The sequence below is a fragment of the Pygocentrus nattereri genome, chromosome 14 (assembly GCF_015220715.1).
Source record: "Pygocentrus nattereri isolate fPygNat1 chromosome 14, fPygNat1.pri, whole genome shotgun sequence".
Taxonomy (NCBI): Eukaryota; Metazoa; Chordata; class Actinopteri; order Characiformes; family Serrasalmidae; genus Pygocentrus; species Pygocentrus nattereri.
The window spans coordinates 25,330,427-25,358,172 of NC_051224.1; the positions used below are offsets into that span (position 1 = coordinate 25,330,427).

The following is a 27,746-nucleotide window of genomic DNA, read 5'->3' on the forward strand; positions in this document are numbered from 1 at the left end:
TCAAACTCAAGGATCTTTAGCTCTGCAATTTTACTGTCCTGGACAGGGGAATGTGCAATAAAAGTACATGTCAGTAGTATCAAAAAGTTAAATTTAAAAAGTACCACATGGCATAAAATCATATCATTGGGCAATCTTGTGACTTTATGCGATGAGGTCTTTAACTGCTGTGTTTGGGATTCCTCAGTAGAATCTTGCTTGCTTCATGTGATATACGTGGATCTACGCATCACTATGGGGAATCACCACCCAAAGAGCATTGCTTTAAAGGAGGTGGCAATTAAAAATATTGGTTCCATATTGGTCTGTATGCACATACAACCCTTAAAATTCCCTTACCCACCCCTTTTGAGTCCAAACCTTAAGATGTCTAAAGAATTCTTAAGAATCTGAGACATCTCAAATGCACAGAACATTCTTGCTGCACACTTTACAAATGAGGAGGGTATTTGACCAGTAAAACATCTGTCTCTTTATACATTCAGTCCAGTGTTTTCAAATTAAATTTTCATGTTTATAGTATGCTAAGCAAAATTACACTTGCTATCTGCATATTGATCATAATTAATATGGAGACCAACCTTGAGAGTTGCTTCAGCACCCAAGCCGATGTCAACCCTCTGTGGGAGAAGGAGCAAGTTCTTATCAGCCAGATCCAGTTTGGTGAGTTGAAGGGGAGTGATGTCCATAAGGACCTCTCTCTTAACAATTAACAAAAGATGAGGTATGGTCAGAGGCTTATGCACACAAGTGATATTACCCATAAATTGTAAATTATTACCTTAATCAACTCAGCCAAGTCTTTGCCCAAAAAAGGCATCACAGGTTCATCGGTCTGGTATTTTTTCATGAACGGGTGGAAGGTCCTGGCCACGGTCATGAAAAAGTGCATCTTTGCAATTATAAGGGGATCCTTTAGGGCTGCCTCAATGGTGTCAAATGATGCTGTCTTGGGGTTTGGGAGTTGTTTTTTTGAGCACAGCGTCCACATACAGCATGAGAGATGGCCAGACTGCCAGAGCCCGTTCAACAACTGGGAGATTTTCAAGCCACCTGTGTCCACAAAATGGCTTCGGAAACCGTATGGATTTTGTGACTTGTACATAGTCCTCCCTCCTTGCTGGAACATTGGGGAAGAGAGTGTGCATGGCCTTCAAAATTTTATCCACATGCCACATCGAAAATCCAGCCCTGAAGGCATTATGAAGTGTGTGGAGCCCACAGCTGCCTACAGACACCAGTTGTGCACCCCCATACTTCTCTGCATGGTCATGTTGAAGTAGGTCCATAAGCTTCCAATTAACATTGGGTCCGTCCATGGAGACTGAAACCAGCCTGCTGCGGAAAATAAGAAATAAAAAGATAGACGTACATCATCAAATTAAATAATCATACACACATTATACATTTAACAACATGTAGACTCAGCCTATCTTCAAGTATGTCTAAGGCATGGTTTGACCAAAATCCCCACACCCTGCAGCTGATAAAATTTATTAAATATTACATTTTGGTTAAATTACTGAAATAAATGAAATTATAAAATTAACTAATTACATAAAGGCTCAGAATTTTCTTTCCCCAGGCCATCTGTATCTTAAAACACACAAAACTTTTTTAACCCCCTACCTTCTTTTCTATTTATTATCCCGATGAAACCAACTTATTTTGTCTAGCCATGCTGAATATGAATTTGAATGTTAACATTGAAAACGTTGGGACACACTACCTGTTTTTACCCTATGTATATATGCCCACTAAAAGGCAATACATCAGTACAATGTAAATAAAACCATGTGCAATCCATGAAACAGAGCATGGGACAGTGGAACATGTTTCAAAACATGAAATAACCCATCTACAGGGCATAGTTGTTTTTTTGTTTGTTTTTTTTTTTTCTTACATTTTACATGATTTAACACAGTAAATATTTTTTTATTTCCTCTAGCTGGGATTTAGCATGCATTGAAACATTTCTCAATGCCATGGACAGTACATGGTTCTGAGATGTATTTGTATTGTAGCCTAATTGTACAAAATGGTTTACACATTGAAAAGAAAAAGACTGTGGAGCATAAGTAAGGATCACTTACTTTGATAAGTTTTAGTAGATCCTGTGCTGTTCCATGGCCCATGAAATGTACCACGATTGCACATATCCAATGCTCCAGAACCGAACATGAAGATCCAGCTGTTTGGATTTTGTGGTTGAATTAAAGCTTTCATCGAACATTAACACAAACGGCCCGTATCAACTCTCTCTTGATGAAGTCTGCCAAGCCAAATCTAGCTATATATGCGATTTTGTTTGGTCCACACGTAAAAATTTTCGCCATATTCGAATCAGGGAACATTGCCCGGAAGAGGCTGCTAATTTCACTACTACTGTTATATGATAGATGTTTTGTTATTGAGCGAAGAATCCAAAGCACCTCAGATTTTGATGTTTCACTGGATCCTAATGTAGCCCGAATATCATTAGCCGAAGCACTCCGGTGGAGTCCGGCAGGACTGGGCACTGACGATAGCAAAGACGGCGGGGATGAGGCACAAAACTGCGTGATGGCTTGAGTCCGCTGAAGGCTTTTCGTGGCAAGCTGGTGTTTCTCGCCCTTGGCATGAGACTCAAGCGCCTTCACACCCAAGGTCCCCAACTGAATGGTTTTCTTGCATAGTTTGCAGTGAGCTTCATATCGATTACTGGAGACCGCTTGCAACCAACTGCGAAAATCGCTGTTATCGAGCCAAGTCTCGTTGAAAACACACTTTCCCATGTTTTACTAAGCAGCCAAATGACCGAGGCAGTAGATATCCACGGCTGTCTTTCGCGGGCAGGCAGCGTGCAATGCAATCAGGGCCGTTTCCTGCCTGCGGTTATTATGGGTTTTGTAGTTTAATTAACACGTACCAACACCTGTAGCCCCGCACAAACAGAGACAACACAGAACTGACTTCCGGAAGTTCCAATTAAACTACACTTCTCTAAAATTAACTAAGGTAAAATTTTAAGACCTGACTAAATTAAATTTAAGACCTTGGATGAAATTCTGGCTGTTTTTAAGTCTTTTTAAGGCCTTAAATTTAATGTTTTGAATTTCAGACATTTTAAGACTTTTTAAGACCCCGCAGGAACCCTGAATATGCATAATAGTACTTTAATAGTATTGGATATGTACACTGTTGCAAGTGTTAACAGCCAGGGTTCCCTTTAATACATTTTCCTACTCGTTACTTCTCTATGAGAAAGCAAACAGTAGGTTTAAAGATTGAGATTTAAGTTTTATTACAGCCAATCAAAAGTACTGCAACATGCAGAATTGAACTGCTCTTGTTCTTTCAGCTCTAGAAAACTGTTTGGAGACTCTGATGTACAGAAACAATGTTTTTAAGAAAAAGTGCAGGAAAGGCACTAGATTTACACAATTACTAGCTGATTAAAAACATGTAAGGGCTCCCCAGTAAAATATCTCAGCATGTTGTTCTGTTTGTCTGATCTGCTGCAAAAAGTGCTCAGAACTACAGGTCTGCAGGAACACCTCTCAACCAACACCAGCACCATGCCCTCCCCCCACCGCTGCTCTGCTCTCTCGGCGCGCTCTCTCCCCTCCCCTGCTCGCTCTCTCTCTCTGCCCCTCCCACCTCCACCCCACTCTGGGTGAAACCCGGGCAGCGAGGCTGTAGCAGCGCTGCGCTCCGAACAGAGTTCGGCTCTTTTCGCCTGTCAGTACTAACGGCGGAAATACCCGAAGTCATACTCGATTTAATGATTGGTTGGACTCTGCAGAATCTGCCTAGCAACCAATACGCACTTTGACTTTGGTCACATTCGGGCCAATACTTTTAAAGAAATAAGACAGAAACTTCTGTCTGTGAAGTTTTATGAAATGTAATTACATAAAAACAGTCATGAACTGATTATATGAAGGAAGCGACCGCGGGGAAAAGCCCACTAATCACACAAATTTGAAGTCCAAACCAAGCTTAGATGGTCTTGCCAACCGATTTAATGGGGAAAAGGACATATGATAATGCCTCATATGAATTGGTGACAAATGTCAACAAAGTGTTTTAATTACGCAGACAGGAAAATTTGCCAGTGTAGGGCGAAACAGAAGCGTAGGGAATACGTGATGTTAACTTACAGCAGTGCGTCTAAAAATATATTTAGCGTCTAAAACGCTGTTTAATAGTCGCCAAACTCGCCGATGTAACTGAGCTGTCAGCGAAGGCTCCGAGGCTCCGAGGCTGAGCTGTCAGCGCTGCTCCTCCGCCCTGCCCTGCCCTGCCCGGCTCGGCTCCGCTAGCCTAGCCTAATTAGCAGCGTTCATTCGGGAAACGCCTAAGAACCAAATTCCATGTCCTTTCCCGAGTCTTAAGGATAAACAAACGTCTTCAAACACAAAAAAACACAAACATGGATAAATAGCGAATTCCTTACCTTTCTGTCCGTTTGGACGAAGCAGAGAAAATCACCAATTAGCCACACAGCCGTGCAGGAGGAAGCGAGGCAGGATGGGAAATGTAGTTTTCGGCGAATTCCTGTAGTACTGTTCACGGCTCAAGGGAGCAGTTTCAAAAAACTACACCGCCATTTTAAAACTTCAGAATGTGGCCTTCTCGCCCAGCTGCGTTAGCTGATTTCACTCTTCACAAACACGTTATAAAAATGCATGAATATACTCTGAAAAACTGTAGAACTATGACTGTAACTCACATTTTACGAATTATTAGCTTTACTGCTGCAAAAAAATAAGTAGTTGTACTGACCTACTGAATGCTCAACATGTTAAACCATAAAACACGATTAAGTTAACAATTCTGTTAGATTTAATAATTACTCTACATAGATTTTATGATGTAATATACATTAGGAATGTACTGTAAATGTTTATTAGACCAAAAAACTGGACATTTTGTGGGAATTCATATTACCTTCACAGCTGAATATGTTCGTTTTAAGTGCTAGGTCTGTTTACCTACTAGTGCGCATGCGCAGTGTTCCCCTCAGGACGGATTTGCATAAATTAGACTTGCATAGTGTGTTAAGCGAGCGGGCGTGGCCCCATCCCTTGCACAACCAGCTCCAGACTACAGAGGCCGCTGTGGAGCACAGCTTCACACACACACTTCGGTTCCAAACCTTCCTCCTGGGCTTAAGCTAAATCAAGCGGGAGGCACCTAGTCACACCCTCCGCTACACGTTTTAAGGGGTCTCCCTTATGGGGACCATGGTTTTTGTCCCCATAACGTTTTGCGTCCCCATTTGGATGGTGTTTAAACAGAGTTGTGTCCCCATGAAAATAGGAAAACAAGTCCACTCACTCACTCACTCACTCACTCACTCACACACATACACACACACTCACACATACACTCACTCACACACACTCTCTCACTCACTTACCCACACACATACACACACTCACTTATACACACTCTCACACACACTCTCACACACACTCACTCACACACACACACTCTCACACACACTCACACACACACAGTCTCTCACACACACTCACCCTCTCACTCACTCACACACATACACACACACTCACACATACACTCACTCACACACACTCTCTCACTCACTTACCCACACACATACACACACTCTCACACACACTCTCACACACACTCACTCACACACACACACACACACTCTACACTCTCACACACACTCACACACACTCTCACACACTCACTCACTCACACACACACACACACACTCACTCACACACACACACTCACACACACACACTCTCTCACACACACTCACCCTCTCACTCACTCACACACACACACACACACTCTCACTCGCTTACACATACACACATAAGTTACCATTGTGGAGAAACCTGTTCTTTGGACAGCGACGTTATTCTGTTTATCCAGTTCGTTACTTTCAGCTTAAATCTGAGCCTGTAAATATTCACTGTTTACACTCAGATTTCTTTCTCTGTCTTTCTTTATACTGTTTTTATTCCATGAGTTTCTTTATAGTTGTCTGAGTGATGAAAAATGAAATTCACTACAATTAAAAAAAAAACTCTGTCTCTGAGTGAAGTTTCTCTGTTTGTCCTGCATTGTAGTAAAACCAACACTGCTTTAATTCTGTCAAAGCTGATGTAAAACTGGTGTAATACTGACCTCTGCTGGCCAACAGAGGGAACCAGTTTCTGCTGTTCTCCTTCAGAGCTCGCCTGCAGAGCTGAAGGTCCAAGCAAATCGTTTTGAAAAGGATTTTCTCCAAATAGTCAAAGATGTGATCCAAGATTTGATGGTGTTGGAGTTTATCAGAGGATGAAATGATGAAAGGGTTGAAAGGGTGAAAGGGTTAAGAAGGGTGAAAGGGTTAAGAAGAACAGAAGAAAGGATGAGAGAGGACAGAAAGAATAAGAACCATCTGCAGACGTCAGGTGAACAGGTGAGCTGCCCCTCAGAGAACTGTACAGGTGGGTGTAACAGGTCAGAGAGGACTGGAGACCCATTTGCCTCTTTGAGCTCTGAAGTTCTGCTCAGTAGAAAGAGAGAGACTTTAATCTGAATGTTATTATTGTCTGATAATCAGAGATTTTATTAATGAAGGTTTACCTTATCCAGCTGTTCTCGCTGGTTCTAGAGTCCGGTACCTGAGCAGGTCAGAGTAAACAGGTTAGAACAGTGGTTCTCTGCTCCAGTCCTGGGGTCTTGAAGACCCCCAGGACACATTCACTGCTCTCAGCCTCAGCTCACCTGATTCAGCTCATCGGTTGGTCATTAAGAGCTTCGTGAGCTGGTTCAGGTGGCAGTTTACTCCACTGCTACGACTGCACTGGTTCATACTTTACTGTAATGTAGGTCATTAAAATGATGGAAATCATTAACTGGATTATCAGGCTGAGCTTAGAAAACCTGTAAAATAATCTAAATGATGTTCATCTGAGTGAACGCAGCTCAGTGCAGTCACTGGATGTGACGTTTGCTGGATGGAGACTAAAAGCTCAACAGTGACTCTGCTAAGCTCCCTGTTTCTGACTGATGTAGGACTGAATGTGATCAATGCAGTTTCATTAAAGTGTGTTAAGTGGTCTAAAGTAGACCTGCTCTGGAGAAGCAGTAGGTCTCTGTTTGAGGCTTCACAGCTCACATCCACAGGGAGCTTTTACATGACCAGATCTGCTGGCTGGTCCAGACGTCCGTTCCTCCCTGCGGTCATTTAAAAAGTCACTGAATTTACTTTGTTTTCCCACCAGGTTATTTACTGTGAGGTGAGGACAGAAAAAGAAGGACAGAGCAGTGAAATGAAGACAAGCTGCCGTCTGAATGAACTTCTTTATTCCTGCTCTGAGTTCTTATATGGGTCATTACTGTCCGTCAGGAATGATGTCCAGTCCTGGAGGTCTCTGTCGTACATGGTTCAGTCTCCTCTCCGCTCTGAGTCTCCGACTGAACTCCTGAATGACCTGATCATGGATGTGTTGGGCAGAGAGAACATGAACCTGAATTAGTGCACGTTCACCTTCAGTTCATCCACACATTCACACATCTCTGCAGTTTCCCTTTTCTTTTCATTATGTTACTTTATTTTAAACCTGAGATTTTAAGTCTTCCTGAGTTTAAACGACTTCTTCATGAATGTAAACATGTTATGACGTCCACGATGTCCATATTCCTGCATTTCTGCAGGTCTTCTCCTTTATTAGCAGGTCAGATGAAGGACGCTGGATGACTGACAGGTCAGTAAAATGTGTTTGTGAATGGCCAAACTGCCTCGATGTTTCTCTCACTGGACGCTGCTTGTGTTTCAGTCTTTACTGCAGATGATCAGGATCTGCTGTGGAGGTCAGTCACAGATTCAGCTCCGTCACTCTGACTCTGTACAGCCCCTCAGGTTTGATGCTATTGACCTATGGGATCTTGTTACCATTCAGATTGGATGTTTTAGATGGTGCATGACAGTCTCAGCATTTTGATGCATGTAAGATGGCTTTAGGTTCTGCATTGATGATTGGGCTGAAAAGATGAAGAGCAGAAATCACAGTTGAAGATGGTTTTTAGATGATTTTCATGTGCTTGCTGAGTTTAACTTGTGCCCAGGGTCCTATCAAGACCATGACTGATCCCTGATTATACAGTATAGTTCAAACAGTTTGCACTGTTTACTGTATTTAAAGACTATATTTCATATAGAAAACTGTGGAAATGTTTACTATAAATGTTATTATAAACACATGGGAAATATTTACCCTGTTCATTATGGTTTTACATCTTCTTCCATTCTTTAATTTATTGTTTAATGTATTAATTATTAAAATATCAGTCTAATAATAACATAAGTGGTAAAATATTCCTGCTTTATCAATTTTGTGTTCATGATGAAATGATTGTTACATTTTTAGTAGGAATGTTTGACTTTACTGTACAAATGCTGGACTTTTCCAATATCAAATCTAATAGTTATATATTATGTTATTGTACACACACATATATATATATATATATATATATATATATATATATATATATATATATATATATATATATATATAAAGAGAAATAGTACATAATAAAGGAATGAAAACATCTTACCTCAAAAACAGTAACTTTACAGGAAAAGAAAAAAAAAAATACTTTGAATGTAAGTCAATGGAACCAGACGTTTTTGAGTCATATTGGGCCATTTCTTTTGGTCTGTTCTTTATTAAATGTACAGACAATGTAAAGGACAACACTGAGCATAATGGATAAGAAGGAAGACGACTGTACTCCGGTTCCAAGCAGCTCACCCAAGATCACTTAGACACGTCATGGTCCAAAACAATTCCACAATATTCTGTGTGGCTTCTGTTATATCAGCCTTGTGGACGAGTATAAAGACATTGTAGAGTAAAACGTACGTCTTTCAGTCCATACAGTTTTCTGTCAGACCTAAATTCATCTGATGAGACACAAACATAAACAGACACACTTTACCCAGAAATGAGGAAATAATAACACTCTGTCTGAATCAAACACACAGTATGTGAGGCTGATGTACAGGAACCATCACACTGTTCACAGGCCACAACAGAAGCATCAGCCTTTCATGGTAAAGTTAACTTTTTCAAAACTATTCACACCCTTTTCTGCAGAGACGGGCAGCCGGTTACTGTTCACTCATTTGGCCAGAAGATGTCAGTCTAACATCGATTTACAGGCTACAAGGTCGAAGACAGGATCAAATAAGAAAGCAGTGCTTTAAATAAACTGATCAAAAATACAAACACGACACGTTTACTGAAAAGATTTGACTAAAACTCCACAGAAATGATGGACCCCGACACAAAATTACCATTAAAGTGTCTGCAGCAGTGAGACTCACAGAAAAATAAACTGGACTCCAAGTATAAGAGAGCACTGGAAACCAAGTGCTCTCTTATAAAGTCTACACACACTTAATAATGACACAGAAACAATGGCATTAAATCAACACACAGGAAGAAAGTGAGGGTCTGTGTAAAAAGACCAGAGAAGTAAGACTGAGATAAGTTTAGAATCCTTCACTGGTCCCACTGTAGGGACGTTTACAGAGCTACAGCAGCAAAGGCTCAGCAAAGCCCTCAAAGACGATCAACAGAGAATTAACAAGGTATTGACTTTATAAATCACTTAACAACAAGAGAGACTTAACAAGGTATTGATTTTATTAATCACTTAACAACAAGAGAGAATTAACCTCTTAACCTCCCAAGCTTACTGCACGCTAAGGCTTATTACTCAGTAAAAACCCTGACTACAGTAAAAACTAGCTGTTTTTGGGCTATACAAGTATGTAGTTAAAATTTGGGCCTGCCGGTGGGCCGTGACCATTAAAGGAGTTAAAGAGCCCATATGAGGGAAACTGAAGTCTTCCTCACTTTTTTGAATTTAGAGCTTGCACATAGCATATCGCTGTGGTCAGAACACAACTTTGTATCCCTAAAATGGTAACTTTACAGGAGAAGGAAAAAACATACTTTACTTTTAATGTAACTCAATGGAACCAGAGTTTTTACCAAGTCATTTTTGGGCCGTTTCTTTTAGTCCATTCATCACAAAATTTACACACAATCTGAAGGACCACAGGCATTTTGAAATTATGTCAAAAACTAAAAACCAATAAAAATGGAGATGTAAGGTTTTGTTCTGACAACAGGGATATAACAATGTACATATATAAAAGCTCACATATATCCACCTATTCTTCCTAAAGCAGATTAGCCCTGCCCACTCACATTGAAGTTATAAGGAGTGTTTCAGCCCAGGCTGCTTTCTGAACAAGGCACAGTACAGAACAGCCAATCAAAGCAAAGCTCATGTACATATGTCACTCTTATAAGCACAGTAACAGAAACAACCTGTTTATTTTGAGAGCAGAAGTATCGTTTGTTCACTGTCTTGTCTGAGTCAAGGAGCGCCTGCTTACTTGATAAGTTATAATTTTCGGTCTCGTTAAAGCAGTCCAGAGCCGCTCGTAGCTTGCAGCGCTCCCTAGTGAAGTGAAACTATTATTACAAGCTCATATCATAACAATAACAGAACCCTTTTCAAAAGGGTGCTATATAGAACCATATACAACACATTCACTGTCAATCTGAGGAGCCATTTCAAAGTACAAAGAACCTTTCAATCATGCAAAGCATTCTTTGAGTGGTTCTACATAGAACTGTTGTCTTTAGGAAAGAAAAGAACCATCGTTTTTAAATGTGTAACACAGGCATTATACAATATAGTACATATTTCTCAGTGGTGGACAGTAACTATGTAAATATAATTGGTTTCTGTACTTAAGTAGTTTTGAAAAACTTTTGGTAAAGTCTATTCAACATAAATGACGAACTAACCTAGCTTTGTGTAAATTGACCACAATTTAGAAATATGTAGATGTTACAATGTGACTGAAACCCAGACGCTCACGGATGAATGGTTAAACGATTTATTTGTCTAGTTCGCAGCCAAGGAAACAAAAAAGGGGCAAAACACAAAGTAGTCAAAGTAAAGTCCAAAAGTCTGATAACAAATCCACACAACCAGCAAAAGTACCAAAAGGGAAAGGCAACAGACGTAGTCAAAAACACGGTGAGACAAGCGATAGCAAGAAGAATGCGCTCAGTAAGTTTCAGAGAAAACAATACCTCGCACTGACTGATTGTCAGGGCCAGGCTTAAATGCTCAGCTCTAATGAGGCACAGGTGACATTCATCAAAAGTCTGGGGATTGTGAGCGCAGATAGAGTCCAGACTCACATGATCTCCCAGGGTGTTCTGGCAGTTGGAGTTCACTCGACGAGCTGAATGCGTGACAGTAGACATATGCAGTCGTGACTGATGCGGCTTTTTACTGAATTTATACAAACACTTTCCTTTTATAGTAAATTAGTTTGGGCTGGTTTATGTTTATGAACAGAGACCTACAGATCAACATAGTAAAGGAGCTCATCTGTGATCCTGAGTTTAAAGCCAGTTTTTATTAAACTTGTAACTAAGTTGCATTAAGTTAATTAATCTTTTAGTACTTTTACTTTTGATACTTAAGTACATTTGAAGACAAATACTTTTGTATTTTTACTCAAGTGGAGGTCTAAAGGGAGGAACTTCTACTTTTACTGGAGTAATATTTTACCTTATCTCTACTTTAACTCAAGTACATGATTTGTGTACTTCGTCCAACACTGATATTTCTAGATTTGCCTCCCAACAATAAAGATTTTTTTTTATTCCTGCACTTCTGTCATGATAGGATGACCTTAGCATTTAACATGTTTACGTTCTGCCCATATATTACTCAAAGCATCATGTGGCGTAGGAATGCGGTGGATTAAAAGATGTTGCAACGTTGTTTTTGATACATAAACACACACGAATGTGAGGGAGAAAAATAATGGTCATGAAAAATGCAGGGAATGGGAGCTTTAAAGGCTTTGTAGCACCTCCGGTATCAGATGTTCAGTAAAAAGATGATGAAAGGAGCATGTCCTAACCCAGATGCTGCTGGTGAGTAAGCAGACACGCCCTCCTCCCCTGCACTTCCGCACATTTCTCTCCACCAGCACTTTACTCTCCAGCTTCATTCGTGTCGACTGCCCAGAGTCCACGGACACACATCCAGACTGAAGGTGAGGAAACAGATCCACAGAGAAAGGTGAGGCCACAGATTGTCTCATATACACAGAATATACATGTAAGAAAGTTGTTTAGAATAAAGTTGGGACTGTGTTACATTTACATGCAAAGCATATCTGAAACATTGTGCTGAAACATTGTGCCAGAGAATATTAACAACCCAAACTCAGTTAGTGGTCTTAACACCAGAAGTAAAGGGCTCATATTTAAATAAAAAAGTTTGACACGACAATTTAGGTAATACAAGCTTGATAAGTGTAGATTTAAAACATGTTTATTCAGGCTTCCACATGCATGCTTTATTTTGTGTTGCTCTTTGTCCAGATTAAGAACCTAATCCAGGTCTAAATGGCATTTTAATGATGAAACTGCATTCATTTTAGTTATATTTAGTTCAAGGCTAGTCTAAATGTCCATGAAGAGGCTCTGTGTTCTGCACTACTAAACAAAAAAGTGCCCAAAGGGATGCCTTAGAAGAAAATGGCGAGAGTGAAGAGAGAGAATTCTTCACAGTGGTGGTGATAGGAACCAGACGTCCACCTGTAAAAGCTCCCTCACAGAAAGTGCCTACATGCAATTGTATTAAATGCACTGCCTGATGTATGAGACACTGTTTTATGATAGTTTGGTGAAGATTTTGTGATAAAATATATTTTAACATGGCGTTAAAAGGGCATTGTGAGGCCTGAAAGTCCCCACTATTTTCCACATTCCACAAAATTCTGTGGAATGCCCCTTTAAAACTAGTTTTAAACTACATTGCAATGTAAGTTGCGTTTCACCATTACAAATGCCATCAGGCCACATCTGGACCCTAAAGCAATACAAAATAAACTGTGCATATGCCAACCTAAATGCTTTCTCGCAATATTTTGTTTTTTATTTTATTTTCATTTATGTAAATCGACTAATCAAATATTTTGCTTCTTAAATGAACAGTGCTATACAAATGAAGATTCCTCTGAAATCCCATTTCACTGTATATACTTCTTTCCTGGTGCTGTTCAGCAATCTGTGACCCCTTTAAAACAAACTCAGTAAACATAAAGGCCTGTAAAACATCAAAACACACCCATGCAACAACTCCAGCTGTTAAAAAGTGGTGCAACAGTGTAATTGACTTTATTATTGAGCTTCTCTTCATTCTGTTCTAGTGCTCTTCTGTGCGGCTCCTCCTGTCTGAGGTGTTTGTGCTGCATTCCAGGCCCCGTGTTGAAACATGTCTCTGTACAGCTTCGGATTGGAGCCTCTGTCCTGTCATGCCTGGAACAAAGACCGAACGCGTAAGTGCCGAGCAGCTAACCTGCCACTCTTCCTCATCAGCTGCCTGCAGCTCCATTTTCTCCTGATGGCTGTCCATTACATTCACTCTGAGTGAAATCAGATCACACTCAGGATCACAGTTACGCTGCGTTCATCTCAGACGTGAACACTCAGCGCTCTCACTCCACAATGCTCTCAGACGTTTATCCACTTTAGCATTAATGTGCAGGCGAGCGAGTTAAAGGGCCCCGGTTCCCCACCAAGGTCCACTTTGTGTGACGTTTGTTTGCTTTTATATATCAAAAAACAACCATAATTCACTTTTACATCACCTCTCTATCACTTAGAACTAAAGAATGTTTTGGTTACTATGCACTCTTAGAAAAGATGGTTCGTCAAGGGTTCTTTAGTAGAGAAACAGGTTCTAAATAGAGCTATGAACACTTAGACAACCTTGCCAGATTTAAACGTTCTTTGCACGGCGAAAGAGAATGTGCTGTAGATGGTTCCATATAGAACGACTTTGAAAAGGGTTCCAAATAGCACTCAAAGGGTTCTTCACTTGTCACAAGTCTGACATTGAAACAATAGAAGAACTCTTTTGAGTGCTATTTAGAACCCTTTTTAAAAAGCTTCTGTACAGAACCATCTACAGCACATTCTGAAGAACCCTATCATGATGCAAAGAATGCTTCAATCATGCAATTGGTTCTTTGAGTGTTCATGGTTCTATATAGAACCATTTTGAAAAGGGTTCTATATAGCACCAAAATGGGTTCTCCCGCTGCTTACAATGTCAAGCTTGTGTCTTAGAAAAGATGGTTCTTCAGGGGTTCTTTAGTAAAGAAAATGGTTCTACATAGAACACTTAGACAACCATGTACATGACTAAAGGGTTCTTTGCATGGTGGTAGGGTTCTTCAGATTGATGGAGAATGTGTTATAGATGGTTCCACATAAAACCACTTTTAAAAGGGGTTCAAAATAGGACCCAAAGGGTTCTTCAACTGTTACAAGCTTGATGTTGTAACAATGGAAGCACCCTTTTGGGTGCAATATAGAACCCTATTCGAAAGCTTCTATATAGAACCATCTACAACATGTTCTGAAGAACCCTATCATGATGCAAAGAACACTTTAGTCTTTGAGTGTTCATGGCTCTATATAGTACAATTTTGAAAAGGGTTCTATTTAGCACCCAAATGGGCTCTTGTATTGTTTACAATGTCAAGCTAGTATACACTCTTAGTATACACTCTTGGTTCTTCAGGGCTTCTGTAGTACAGAAAATGGTTCTATGTAGAACCAAAAAAACCTTTTGCATGGTTAAACAGTTCTTTACATCACAAAATAATTCTATATAGAACCATTTTCTTTGCTAAAGAACCCTTGAAGAACCATCTTTTTTATAAGTGTACAACAGCAGAACCATTTTCGGTGCCATATAGAACCATATACAGCACATTCTCCATCAATCTGAAGAAACATTTTGCCATGCAAAGAAAGATTTAATCATGCAAATGAGTTTTTTGAACATGCATTGTTCTATACAGAGCCATTTTCTTTGCTAAAGAACCCTTGAAGAACCATCTATTTTAAATGTGTGGCTTTAAGACTTGTATGTAAATTACCTGTGTTCGGATTGGCTGGCTCTTACAAAAAGCAGTCCAGGCTGAATATTCAGTAGGATTGGGTGGGGCTATACTGCTGTAGGTTGAATAGGTAGACTTATGTAAATGTGTTGGAGTTGCACTTAATAATCCAATAACCAGAAAATCACCAATTTTGTCAGTAATCTGATCAACACATTTACATGCACTTGTTTAATCAGATAATGGGGAAACTCTGGGTTTACATTAGTCAGACAGTAATCGGATTTCTGCTTTACAACCAGCCAATAAACTCACAGAAGAAGACATGATGTAAACATAAAGTAAAACTCAAACTTCATGCTGTTTTTAAAAAAATAAAAAAACAGGTAATTTTACCTGAAAATATGAACAAACATCATCTAGAAGATGAAGAATATTTAAATCCTTAATTTCATCCAGCATGTATTTGATTTCAGTGTTGCTCCAAAGGGGTCTCTCGGCAAAGTTGCTCACTTATTTTCGGTACCACTGTCTGTTTTCGCACATGCTCAGACTGAGAAATCGGAAAGAAATCAGAGCAAGAGTTCACATGCACTGAGGAATCTGATTACTGAGCTAAAATCCGGCCTCTTTATCGAATTCCTTAATCAGATTTCTAGACCTTACTCTGTTCCAAATAATCAGAGTGTGGTGTTTACATGATCACTTGAGTTATCAGAAAACTTTTATTAAAAAAGAAAGAAAGAAAATTTGGTTGTACATCATAAGGGCCCTTCAATGCATTAGCATTATTTTAAAAATCCATGTCTGACCACCTCAAAACACATGTGCAAACTCATAGGGTTATTTAGGCCTCTTGCAAGTCTTGCAATTTCTGCTATAAGAGCTTCTAAATTTTCTGCATTTCAGAAATCGCTGTCAGCCCCAACAGCAGCACAGTGAACATTTACCAGAAGAAAGGAAAAGAATGGACTAAAATCCACGAGCTGAAGGAGCACAGTGGACGAATCACAGGTAAAGCAGCAGGAAGTCATTAGTCATTAACTCACTGATATCACAGGAATGAGCCATAAAACAAACAGCAAAGGGTGGAAGACTGAAAACACTGTGTTAGCAGCAGTGCAGCTTTGGAAATGTGCTCTCTACTTTTTTTGCTCTGTGCAGTAAAACTGTGTACAGTGCTAATGCTAAAGCTGTACTGTGTAATGCAGAGTATTAAATCAGCTCAAAGCCAACACCCAACAGCCAACAGCCTTTCATCTGAAAATAGTCTACAAATCTGTACAATAGCCTGAAAAAAGTCATTTTATTCAGTAACTATTCAGCAACGACAATTATTCAGCGTACACTATGAATTATTCAATATCTATTATAAATTATTCAGTATCTACTATGAATTATTTAACATTTACTATTAATTATTATGAGGACTGAGGAACAGACCCTAATTAGAGTTTAAAGGGTTGAACTATGAATTAATAATTTATTTCTGTACGCAGGTATTGATTGGGCTCCGGAGTCGAACCGTATTGTGACATGTGCCTCAGATAGAAACGCATATGTCTGGATGCTCAAGGACGGTGTGTGGAAGCCCACTCTGGTTCTGGTTCGCATTAACAGGGCTGCAACCTGCGTTAAGTGGTCGCCTCAGGAGAACAAGTTTGCGCTCGGAAGTGGCGCAAAACTAATCTCAGTGTGTTACTTTGAAAAGGAGAATGACTGGTGAGAATCCAACTTCAAAAAAACAGCAGTTTACCGCCGCCCATTCAGCCTACAGCAGTTTAGCTCCACCCATTCAGACAACAGAAGTTCAGCCCCACCCATTCGGCCTACAACAGTTTAGCTCCACCATTCAGCCTACTGAAGTTTAACTCCACCATTCAGCCTACAGCAGTTTAGCTCCACCATTCAGCCTACTGAAGTTTAACTCCACCATTCAGCCTACAGTAGTTTAACTCCACCATTCAGCCTACAGTAGTTTAACCCCACCATTCAGCCTACAGTAGTTTAGCTCCACCATTCAGCCTACTGAAGTTTAACTCCACCATTCAGCCTACTGAAGTTTAACTCCACCATTCAGCCTATGGCAGTTCAGCTCCACCATTCAGCCTACAGTAGTTTAGCTCCACCATTCACTCTACAGCAGTTTAGCTCCACCCATTCAGCCTATAGCAGTTTAGCTCCACCCATTCAGCCTACAGCAATTTAGCTCCACCATTCAGCCTAGAGTAGTTTAGCTCCACCATTCAGCCTACAGCAGTTTAGCTCCACCCATTCAGCCTACAGCAGTTAGGCTCCACCCATTCAGCCTACTGCAGTTTAGCTGTTGAAGTGAGGGTGTTCAGGGGTCTTTACGCTCTGCAGTGTGTGTTCTCATTGCTAAGCTCTGTATGAACACTGTAGACACTTAAAAGTCATGTCAGCTTGAAATTTTAAGTCAACCTTTTGCATATTTTCTCTTCAAATATCAAAACTATTTAAGATTTCAAGCTGACCTGACTCTCATTGAACCGAGTGGTGTGAGTTACAGTGACAATCTGCACCGTCACTGCACTCCAGTGTTTGTGTTCAGTCTGTCTGAGCTCCTCTGTGAATCGGACCGGTGTCTCTTGTGCAGGTGGCTCAGTAAGCACATCAAGAAAGGCATCTGCTCCACGGTGCTCAGCCTGGACTGGCACCCCAACAACATCTTACTGGCTGCCGGCTCTGCTGACTTACACTGCAGGTTACAATACTCTCACTGTTTTCATTTGTTTGTTATATTTCTCGCAGTTTAAACTATATAAATCACATTTTGAAATCCCAGCAAGCGGTATATCCATATGTGACCATTTTGAATATAACTAGTTTTCTAAAGGTAAGACAGCTGACATATAACAGAAGACACATTTTTATTTCTCTAATAGAAGCAGTTTTAATTATAAGATAGTATTAATGTTTCTCCCAGCAATGTACATCATGAACAGAAAAGAAAATTCATAAAAATAAAAGTGGCCTATAATTAACATACATAATATCATATGGTGACATTTCATTTTCATATCATTTTTATTTTGTAGTATTGGAAACATGTATTATTATTATTGGTAGTAGTAGTAGTAGTAGTAGCAGTAGTAGTAGCAGTAGTAGTAGTAGTAGCAGTAGTAGTAGCAGTAGTAGTAGCAGTAGTAGTATAACAGGTATATGAAGAATTGCATATGAAATGGGCTAGGATTAATACTCATATATTAAGACTTTGCTTTTATTTTTATAACTATTTAGTCATAACTATATAGTTAGTTCTTACAAAATTATATTTACAAACATTCCCTAAGTGACATCCTGCTTGATCACCTCTAATCATAATTTTCTTAATAGAAAAAGTTGTCTTGCTAAAGATGCTAGAAGTCCCCAACATACTTATGATGCCGCCTAGTGTCCATAAAAACAGTTCAACCTTAGACAGTGAGAAATGTCTCTGGATCCAGTGGTAACATCTCATCCAGGAACAGGCTGAATAAGCCAGATAATGGAAGCTGTTCTTTTATTCTAGCGTAATAAAACATTTCTGTTGTGTACACTTTAAACACACCTGATTCACAGACACATCTAAAAAGTGTCTGTGAATCAGAGGCTGACTCATCTGTATCTCATAGCTTCACTTGTTAACAGTTCAGTTCAGCATCACACATCATGGATATTTGGCTCTACTGATAACCTGAGCTGTGTTTGTAAACCTTGCAGGGTTTTCTCTGCATATATAAAGGAGATTGAGGATAAGCCGGGCCCAACGCCATGGGGTGCTAAGATGCCTTTTGGAGAAGTGCTACTGGAGCATAAAGATTGCGGAGGATGGGTGCACAGCGTCGCTTTCTCTCCGTCTGGAGACAGTCTGGCCTGGGTCAGCCACAACAGCGCCATCAGTGTAGCTGATGCCACCCAGGGGAAAGAGTAAGAGTCAGCTTTACGGAGATTATACATTAATTATATTATACGTTAAATATTTACTAAAATAATTATTGAGCCACTAAAGTGACTTTTCAATAAGATGTGGCCATAAATTAATATATTGAGACCACAAATTAACACACTGAAGCTGCAAATTACTTCATTAAGGCCATGTGTTACTATATTGATGCCACTAATTCATGTATTGAGGTTTCTAATGAACATATTAAGGCCACAAATTACTATATTGAGGCTTCAAATTGATATATTGAGGCCACAATTTATTTTATCAAGGCTTTATATTAATATATTAATGCCATAAATTACTATGTTGAGGCCACAATTGATTGTATTGAGGTTATAAATATATTAACGCCACAAATATATTGATGCCACAAATTTATTACATATTAATTAAAGTCATGAGTTAACTTTCTCATAATTAAATTAAATTAATTAAAAATAATCACCAGGCTGCCTCAGAGACTCAGTTAGTTACTCAGTTTGGCTATTAAAATCCAATTTTCCTCAAAATTTACTTGATCAGCCTTGACATTTTTTGGCTTCTTTAGCTTTGCTCTAGACCTACTAGGCTAATGTCGCTAGTATTATTAGTCCTCTGATTACTACTGCAATAAATCACTCCCTCCAAATTGGTCAAGTTCCTATTGCTCTAAAAACTGCTATAATTAAACCACAGCTAAAAAAAACTCTCCCTCAACTCTGATGTCATTGGAAACTACAGGCAAATCTCAAACCTCCCTTTCCTCTCCAAGGTCTTGGAGAAAACAGTTGCAGCCTGTCTTGTGGATCATCTCAGGTATAATGATCTTTTTGAGAAGTTCCAATCAGGTTTCTGCTCTGCCCACAGCACTGAAACTGCTCTGATCAGAGTTACAAATGACCTATTATGACCTCGTTTAGTTATGGCTGTGATGGCTCTGATGCGTGGATCCCGACTATATGGACATATAATCGTGCTCGCCGGCATGACACTAAAGCCATCCGTGGAGTAAATCATGGCCATCTCCATCCACTTTCACAACTGGTTGAACCTTCTCTTCCCAGCCGTTGCTGCTTTAACCTTGCCCATCTTAACGCACAATCCATAACCAATAAAGCCTCGTTAATCAATGACCTCATCACCCAGAAGGATATGTTTATTCTTTCGGAAACCTGGCAACAACCTGGTGACTACCTACATTTAAACATGATGACGCCCTCAGGCTACAGCTATCTCTCAAAACCCCAACTAAAAGGGAGAGGAGGTGGTCTGGCTGTGGTTCCGGTTTAATTGTCAAAGAACTTTCCCTATTCAGTACTACAACCTTTGAATATATTGGCTTGAAGGTTGTTTCCTCCTCACCTTTACTGTTCCTGTTAGTTTATCGCCCTCCCAAACCTGCTGCTAACTTCTTGTCTGAACTTAATGAACTCTTCATAATCATCTCATCTCTTTGCTCTGCCATAATTGTGCTTGGTGACTTCAATATCCATGTTGATACTGAATGCTCTTTCACATCTGAGTTCATTTCAGTTTTAGAGTGTTTTAACTTGATGCAGCATGTTGATTTTCCAACTCACACTCATGGGTATCTTTGTTGGTCTCCCTGTAAAGTCTATCCAAAAGTTACAGTACATTCAGAACTCTGCAGCTAGAGTGCTCACCCACACTAAGCATTCAGCTCATATCACCCCCGTTCTCTCTCAGCTACACTGGCTACTGGTCCTGTCCCATATAAAGTTTAAAATCTTACTTCTCACTTTTAAAGCTTTGCATAATCTTGCTCCCCCCTACCTCAGAGAACTGCTGATCTCTTACACTCCCTCTCGCTCTCTCAGATCTTCTAGCAATAACTTACTTGCTATTCCACGCACCAGACTTTCCACCTTGGGAGGGAGGCTCTGTTGCATCATTGGCATCAAAGACAATGCATTGGACTGGTTTAAATCATATCTAATGGACAGAACAGAATTTGTTGAGCTTGGGAAAGCCAGATCTCAGACTCACTCAGTGACCTGTGGAGTTCCTCAGGGATCGGTCCTTGGCCCCATCCTTTTTATTTTGTATTTATTGCCATTATGGCAATGTTATCAGACGCTATGGAATTTTTTTCATTGCTATGCTGATGACCTACAACTTTACCTGAAAGTTGGCTCTTCACCATCATTACTGTCATCAACTTCTCAGTCAACAACCCCTCTCACACAACTTACTGACTGCTTGGAGGAAATAAAAGTGTGGTTGGCTCATAATTTTCTTCAGCTGAACAGTGCAAATACTGAGGTAATTATGGTTGGAACCCAACAACAGATTCGGCTATCCCATGTTTCCAGAATTACACTCTTTGGACAAGACATTTCTTTATCCTCTACAGTCAACAACCTGGGTGTTAAACTGGATTCACAACTCACCTTTGATAGTCATATTAAATATATTTGTAAGACTGCCTACCACCATCTCAGAAATATTGCCAAGTTGCGTCCTATCCTCAGTCTGTTTGATGCTGAAAGACTGGTCCAAGCTTTTGTGTCCTCAAGACTGGACTACTGTAATGCTCTTCTCTTGGGGCTCCCTAGTAAGAGTATTCAGAGATTACAGTATGTTCAAAACAGTGCTGCCAGGGTCCTGATGAAGGTACGCAAAAATGAGCACATTACACCTGTTCGTCAGTCTCTTCACTGGCTCCCTGTGACTAAGAGTACAAGGTTCTCCTCCTTACACACAAATGTGTTCATGGCCAAGCTCCCTCTTACTTAAATGAACTGCTAATACATAAATCCAATGTATTATTATTATTATTATTATTATTATTATTATTATCATTATTATATACATGCTCTGGCTTGCAGTTAGCAAATCGCATGGTGCTAACTACATGACTAAAACACACAAGCTGTGAGGAGGTGTTCTGTATCTCTAATCAACGTCTTTAGGTGGTTTATAGGTAACAGTACATGCAGTGTCAGAAACCACATAAGCATGATGCTAATTGGTGGGTATGAACTTCCATTACTTGTTAGCAACATTAGCCTTGTAGCTCTTGTGCTAAAAGATGCAGAACCAGACATGTCTTCTCTGATCAACTACATTTGGGGGGAAAGTGAAATAACACATTTAAAAAAAAATCTGCATAATTCAGTCACTGAGACAATGATTTACAGTGGTGGTGACGGGAACCAGGGGTCGCCATGACTACAACACAAATACAATCATTTTATTTTCTATCCAGAACCACCAGAGAACCTAAACAAGTCTGCTGAGTTTATATGGAATGTCGATGATGGAAAACAGTGGAAAATCTGAAATAATAAGTTTTCTTTGGGGACTATTTTGCCTCACAGTGCCCTGCATGTTAGGTATCCCTCCACCATGAATGGAGTTTAAGGCCAAAATCTTCTCAAAACTATCACAACACAGTATCTCAGTCATCAGGCAGTGAATTCATAATCATTTCATGTAGGAACTTTCTGTGAGGGAGATTTAGAGGTGGACGGCTGGTTCCTATCAACACCACTGTCAACAGTTCTGACTCGGTCAGTTTCTCTAGAAAGGAGAGTTTCACACCAAACCTCTCTGAATGACTCTGTTTACATCTTAACCAGTTAACTGGAATTCCACTTTAACTCAATGGCCACTGTCTGATTGAGAGTATAATGAATTGTAGGGTTACCCAGCTGACTACAGACCATCTGCCCCTCCTGAGTGTGTTCTACGGCAGCGAGACGGAGATTGTGGCTGCGGTAAGAAAGTATTTTAATCAGCTTCAATCTTGCTGCCCACATCACACACAGCGAGATCTCAGAGCACAGTGAAGGCTCTCTGCCTGTTTGGCTAATCAGTCTGGATTTCTCTATTTTTCTCTGGAAAAATGCTTCTGTTATTGCTGGCAATACCTGTTAATGCTGCATTCACTTATTTGTCATGGAAAAATGTTGTTCTGCGCCTCACAAGCCACACAAACGTTACACTAATGACATGAGGAGAGCTTTATCAGTGGAGAGTGTTTATTTAAGGTGGAGAAAGGCAGCAGGCGCTCTGCACTCTTTTCTTTGTGTTGTATAAAACTGGCTCCTCAAAAAATCAACATTTGGTTATTCCAATCCTGTGGTAGATAGTAAACGTTGGGACGTGGCATTTAATATGTTTTAATGTTTTAATGTTCGCAGTTCCTTCCACCAAATTATAACTCCTTAACAAGCAGCTTGTTGCTATGTCAGAGTAACGAGCTCCGACATTCGCTGCACAGTTTGTTCTCCAGCTCCTTACACTAAATTCCCAAACTGTCGTTACCACTGAGCAGTTTTTCAGTTGACAGCTGTGACAGAAGAATAGCTAAACAACCTGGAATCAGCCAGAATTTAACCCAGTACCATTCGCCAATTGTGAAGTCTGATCTTCAGAAATCAGACTGAGCCATAAAACTGCTGCAATATCAAGTTCAGCTCAGTTTTTAAATTTTTTGCCATATCATTATTAATGTTGTTTTGTTCCAGCCAGTCTGTAAAGCATCTTACAGCCCGTTTAGTTTGGAGAATGTTATTGGGTTCATTTCTGGCTGATTCCAGGTTGTTGAACTGTTCTTCTGTCACAGCTGTCGACTGAAAAGCTGCTCAGTGGTGATGACCGTTTGAGAATTTAGTGTAGTCTAATCTTCAGAGTCTGACCAAATCGGCTGTCGGTCAAATGTTCTCTTAAAAGTGTCCGTTTTCTGTTTGTGGCAAAGTAAGAAGTAAAAGCGTTCAAATGGCTTGAGCGTCTCCTACAGCTGTCAAAGTTGTTGCTTAGCAACGATGTCTCAGTGGAGTGATAGTGTTTGTGAAAAAAGCTGTGATGTTATGGTGAAATAACAATACAGTTAGAACACTTCTCAACCAATCAGCTCGCATGGCCAGAACTAATTGCACTAACTGTTCTATAACTTTACTTTAGTCTGTCTACTGTCATCAGGTGAACTGTTCAATGTGTGGAAAACTTATGACTGATTTTTTTTCTCAAGCTGACGGTGGTTCTCTTTGTAAATCTCAGGGTCACGACTGCTGTCCCTACCAGTTCTCCTATAAGGGGCCTGGAAAGCTGGAGTTTGTGAAGAAGTTAGGCCTCACCAAGCAGACTTCCAAGAACAGCATGTCGGCCATGCAGCACTTCCGTAACCTGGACAAAAAGGCCACCACGGACGAGGACGACAACGAGCTGAACACCCTGCACCAGAACAGCATCACGTAAAGACTTTTATTGTTCAGTGCAATTTTGCTGCCTTTTAACTGTAGTTGTTTTTGAGTTTAATCTTCCTGTTAAACATTTTGTAAGTTTGTTTATAAAGTGCTGTGCTTACTTATTATTATTAGTAGTAGTAGTAGTAGCATCAGATATAGGATCCTGAAAGAACTACAAATTTTATCATCCGATACATTTTTTGTCATTTTCTGAAATAACATCATTCAAAACACACTAAAACACACTCCCCAGTCTATACAGTCCATAAATGTATTTTAATTCATTGTGATGTCATTTACATTAACTTACCTGTGGGCAGGGTTACAGCAGTTTAACCCGCCCACTCCAGATTAAGTTATAAGTGTTTCAGTTGAATTATGGCTGTTTTTGATACACAAATGGATCTTGGGAGGAAAAATTTAAATACAGGAAAAATGCAGGATGTGACTTATAAATAAAATAGTTCTTCAGACTGATGGAGAATGTGGTGCATGTGGTTCTATATAGGACCAAAAGGTGTTCTGCTATTGTTATGATACCAAGTAAAAGAACATGTTGTTGCTAAATAGAGTGTTCATGGTTCTATATAGAACCACTGTCTTTACTAGGGAACCCTTGAAGCACCTCTTATTTTAAGTGTGTACATTAACAAAAGGGTTGTTTCAAGAAGGAAAACAGAAACTAATGACAGTTTTTGAAATACCTGTAGGTGAGTTAGACCAATCAGAGGCAACCAAACCTCCATGTGTTGTGACATCACAACCACAACTTATTGGTAGTTTGGCTCATTACATTCAGGGGTCAAGCCTCGAGGCAAAAAGATGGATATTCTGGTGTTCTTGGCCAAAATAAATCAGGCCTAAATCTCAATTTATAGAAGAAATCGCAATTTTAATGGCAGGTGTAATATTAGTCAGAAAAATCATAATTAGATATTTTCCTCAAATCGTTCAGCCCTACTAGCCAGCCAAGCTAACCCTGACCTCACTGGACTGTGAACATCTGTTGTCTTATCAGCTTCTGCCAGTGATTTTCCATCACAGATATTCCGTCCCCGTTCACCCCGCCAGCGTGTCCTGGGTCTCCTCCCGGGTGGACTTGCCTGTGACACCTCCCGAGGGAGGCGTTCAGGAGGCATCCTAACCAGATGCCCAAAACACCTCAGCTGGCTCCTCTCGACGTGAAGAAGTAGCGGCTCTACTCCAAGTACCTCCCGGATGACCGAACTTCTCACCCTATCTCTAAGGGAGAGTCCAGCCACCCTGCGGAGGAAACTCATTTCAGCCGCGTGTATTCACAATCTCGTTCTTTCGATCATTACCCAAAGCTCATGACCATAGGTGAGGGTGGGAACGTAGATCGACCAGTAAATCGAGAGCCTTGCCTTATGGCTCAGCTCTTTCTTTACCACAACAGACCGGTAAAGAGCCCGCATCACTGCTGACCCAGCACCAATCCGCCTGTCAAGACTAGGAAAGTAGTTGGGATTTAAATACAGTCTTTGCAAAAAGGTTCTATATAGTAACAGTAAAGGGTTGTTTGGCTTGTAACAATAGTGGAACCCTTTTTGTCACCATGTAGAACCATCTACAACACATTCTCCATCAATCTGGAGGACACTTTCACAATGCAAAGAACCCTTTAATCACGCAGCAAGTTCTTTGAGCATTCATAGTTTTATATAGAAACATTTACTTTGCTAAGAAAACTTTGAAGAAAAGTTTGTATTTGTACCTTTTTATAACCGAATGTATTAAAACAGAACACTAAAATAAAAGCCTGGAGGCGAGATGGGGTGTGTGGAGTCAGTACAGCTTAGAACATATTATTTCAGTGGATTATGGTTGAGTTATGTTCCCTGACTAAAGGTACTGAGATGAACGTTTTAGGGGTTCACCCCAGTGACAAGAGGAGAACTGACCCTGTGAAAGTTTAGCACCTTTATTTCTCAGAGTGTACTTTGCTACTGAAAAAACTAAAAGTATTTTTTTCAAGAAGAGGTTCTCACATTGGGTGGGCGGTTTGGGGTGGGGTCAGTGGGGGGATTAAGGCATCGCTCAGATCAGTCCAAATGTCCTGAAGGGTCAGGTCTCATGTAGACGCACTAAGAGCTGTTGTGCTGTTGTTTTGTTTGAACTGCAGTCAGCTGCGCATTGTGGAGGGACAGAAGGCCAACGTGGACAAGTTCAGTAGTGTAGGCCTGGATGGTGCCTTGGTCATGTGGGATTTCAAGGTAATGCCATTTTAAGGTTGAAGCCTGTGAATTTATAATATTTAACAATATAAAACTGGAGCTATATTGCAACACGTCACTTCACTGTAATGCAACTTGCTTTTTCTGCACCAAACGCTGACAGAATGACTCTGTAATTTCTCTGTGTTCTCCTCCACAGCCCTGAAACCACCCTGCAGCGCTGTAAAAGCACAAACGGTCACGGCCCAGCCATGTCCGCCCAAAAACCACACCAAAGATTTCACCGCATTATTCTTCCACTGTGTTTTTCAGCCCAGCTGAGGTCAACGATGCATTGCTTTTAAGGAAAAGTGTTAGGCTCAAATTATTTCTGTAATCACCCAGAATATAGGTATTATTCTGTAGTAAATATTATGGTAAAATATTTGCATATATGTGTCACAAACCGGCTGCAAAGCAATCATGTGAGACTGACACAAGGAGGACATACATGAAACAAACTTTCATTACTCATATATTTTCTTTTCCTCTGTTTAAGATTTTTTACACATTTCTTAGAGATTTAAAACAGTCGTCTTGTTTAATGCAAATAAAAATATTAAAATCTTTTTAAAACCGTGTTTCTTTTTCTTTTCACTGCATTCTCTGTGTGCAAAATCAGTTTGTTTACACAAAACTGAAATCCAATACGTGTCCAGCTACAGACCACGCCCACGCGTACCCATTTCCGCAGCAACAGCCAATCAGAGCGCACTTGTGCGTTCTGCAAACCAATCATGCTACTCGGACGCGGCACTGATGTGACGCGACGGCTGACACCAGCGCGTCAGTTGTTTTTCCGCACCCGTATTCCGTCATGCCCCGCCACTCTGCGCGCTGATTGGCCAGTAGTTCTCACAAAAGGACCATGTTCCTTTTTAAATAAATTATATTATAGTATTAGAAAAGCAAAGAAACTGTTTTAAAAGTTACCCTTGTTGGTTTTGGGGTAAAGAAGCAGCATGGAATCTATATTAACTTACTTTAGAGATTTGTGTTGTCGGATCTAATATATAATAATGAAAAAATACGAACTTTTCATAATAAGCAATGACAATAATATATACGTACAATATAACGCGAAATATATGTTCCCCCTCTCTCTATCTGATTAGTAGAAAACTATGACAGCAACTAACAACGGATATATGTTCTTTTTTTGCTTTTTGTGCCATAAATCGTATCTATATTAGGTTTCGCATACACTTCAAACCTAAAATGACTCTAGATTACCCTTATATTTGCTTTATTTATTATATGATTAATTATAGATTAGCGGCAGTGGAGGGCGGACCATTTCTGAACATTTGAGGGCCCTAAGCAGCATCCTACTAACCCCCCCCCCTACCATCCTACTAACCCCTACTAACCCCTACTAACCCCCCCCCCCC

The 27,746-nt window shown here is 40.1% G+C and overlaps 1 protein-coding gene across 2 annotated transcripts; it reads left to right on the forward strand.

Annotated features, from left to right (window-relative positions):
* Positions 1 to 12,019: 12,019 nt before the first annotated feature.
* Positions 12,020 to 26,936, forward strand: zgc:86896 (uncharacterized protein LOC415190 homolog). Of its 2 annotated transcripts, none has more exons than XM_017713730.2 (10): positions 12,020 to 12,115; positions 13,277 to 13,405; positions 15,887 to 15,991; positions 16,477 to 16,699; positions 17,595 to 17,702; positions 18,701 to 18,907; positions 22,573 to 22,648; positions 23,934 to 24,127; positions 26,265 to 26,355; positions 26,516 to 26,936. In XM_017713730.2, the coding sequence occupies exons 2-10, from the start codon at positions 13,342 to 13,344 to the stop codon at positions 26,519 to 26,521; spliced, it is 1,074 nt and encodes a 357-aa protein (XP_017569219.1). In that variant the 5' UTR covers positions 12,020 to 12,115; positions 13,277 to 13,341; the 3' UTR covers positions 26,522 to 26,936. The 2 variants fall into 2 exon arrangements, with proteins under 2 accessions (XP_017569219.1, XP_017569218.1); XM_017713729.2 differs by having other exon boundaries at positions 12,044 to 12,141.
* The last annotated feature ends 810 nt before the right edge of the window (positions 26,937 to 27,746 follow it).

Excerpts from the sequence above, each read along its gene's own strand:
- zgc:86896 (XM_017713730.2), top strand. The coding sequence starts at position 13,342 with ATGTCTCTGTACAGCTTCGGATTGGAGCCTCTGTCCTGTCATGCCTGG. Across the intron at positions 13,406-15,886 it reads CTGGAACAAAGACCGAACGC|AAATCGCTGTCAGCCCCAAC; the intron begins GTAAGTGCCGAG and ends TCTGCATTTCAG. Across the intron at positions 15,992-16,476 it reads GCACAGTGGACGAATCACAG|GTATTGATTGGGCTCCGGAG; the intron begins GTAAAGCAGCAG and ends TTCTGTACGCAG.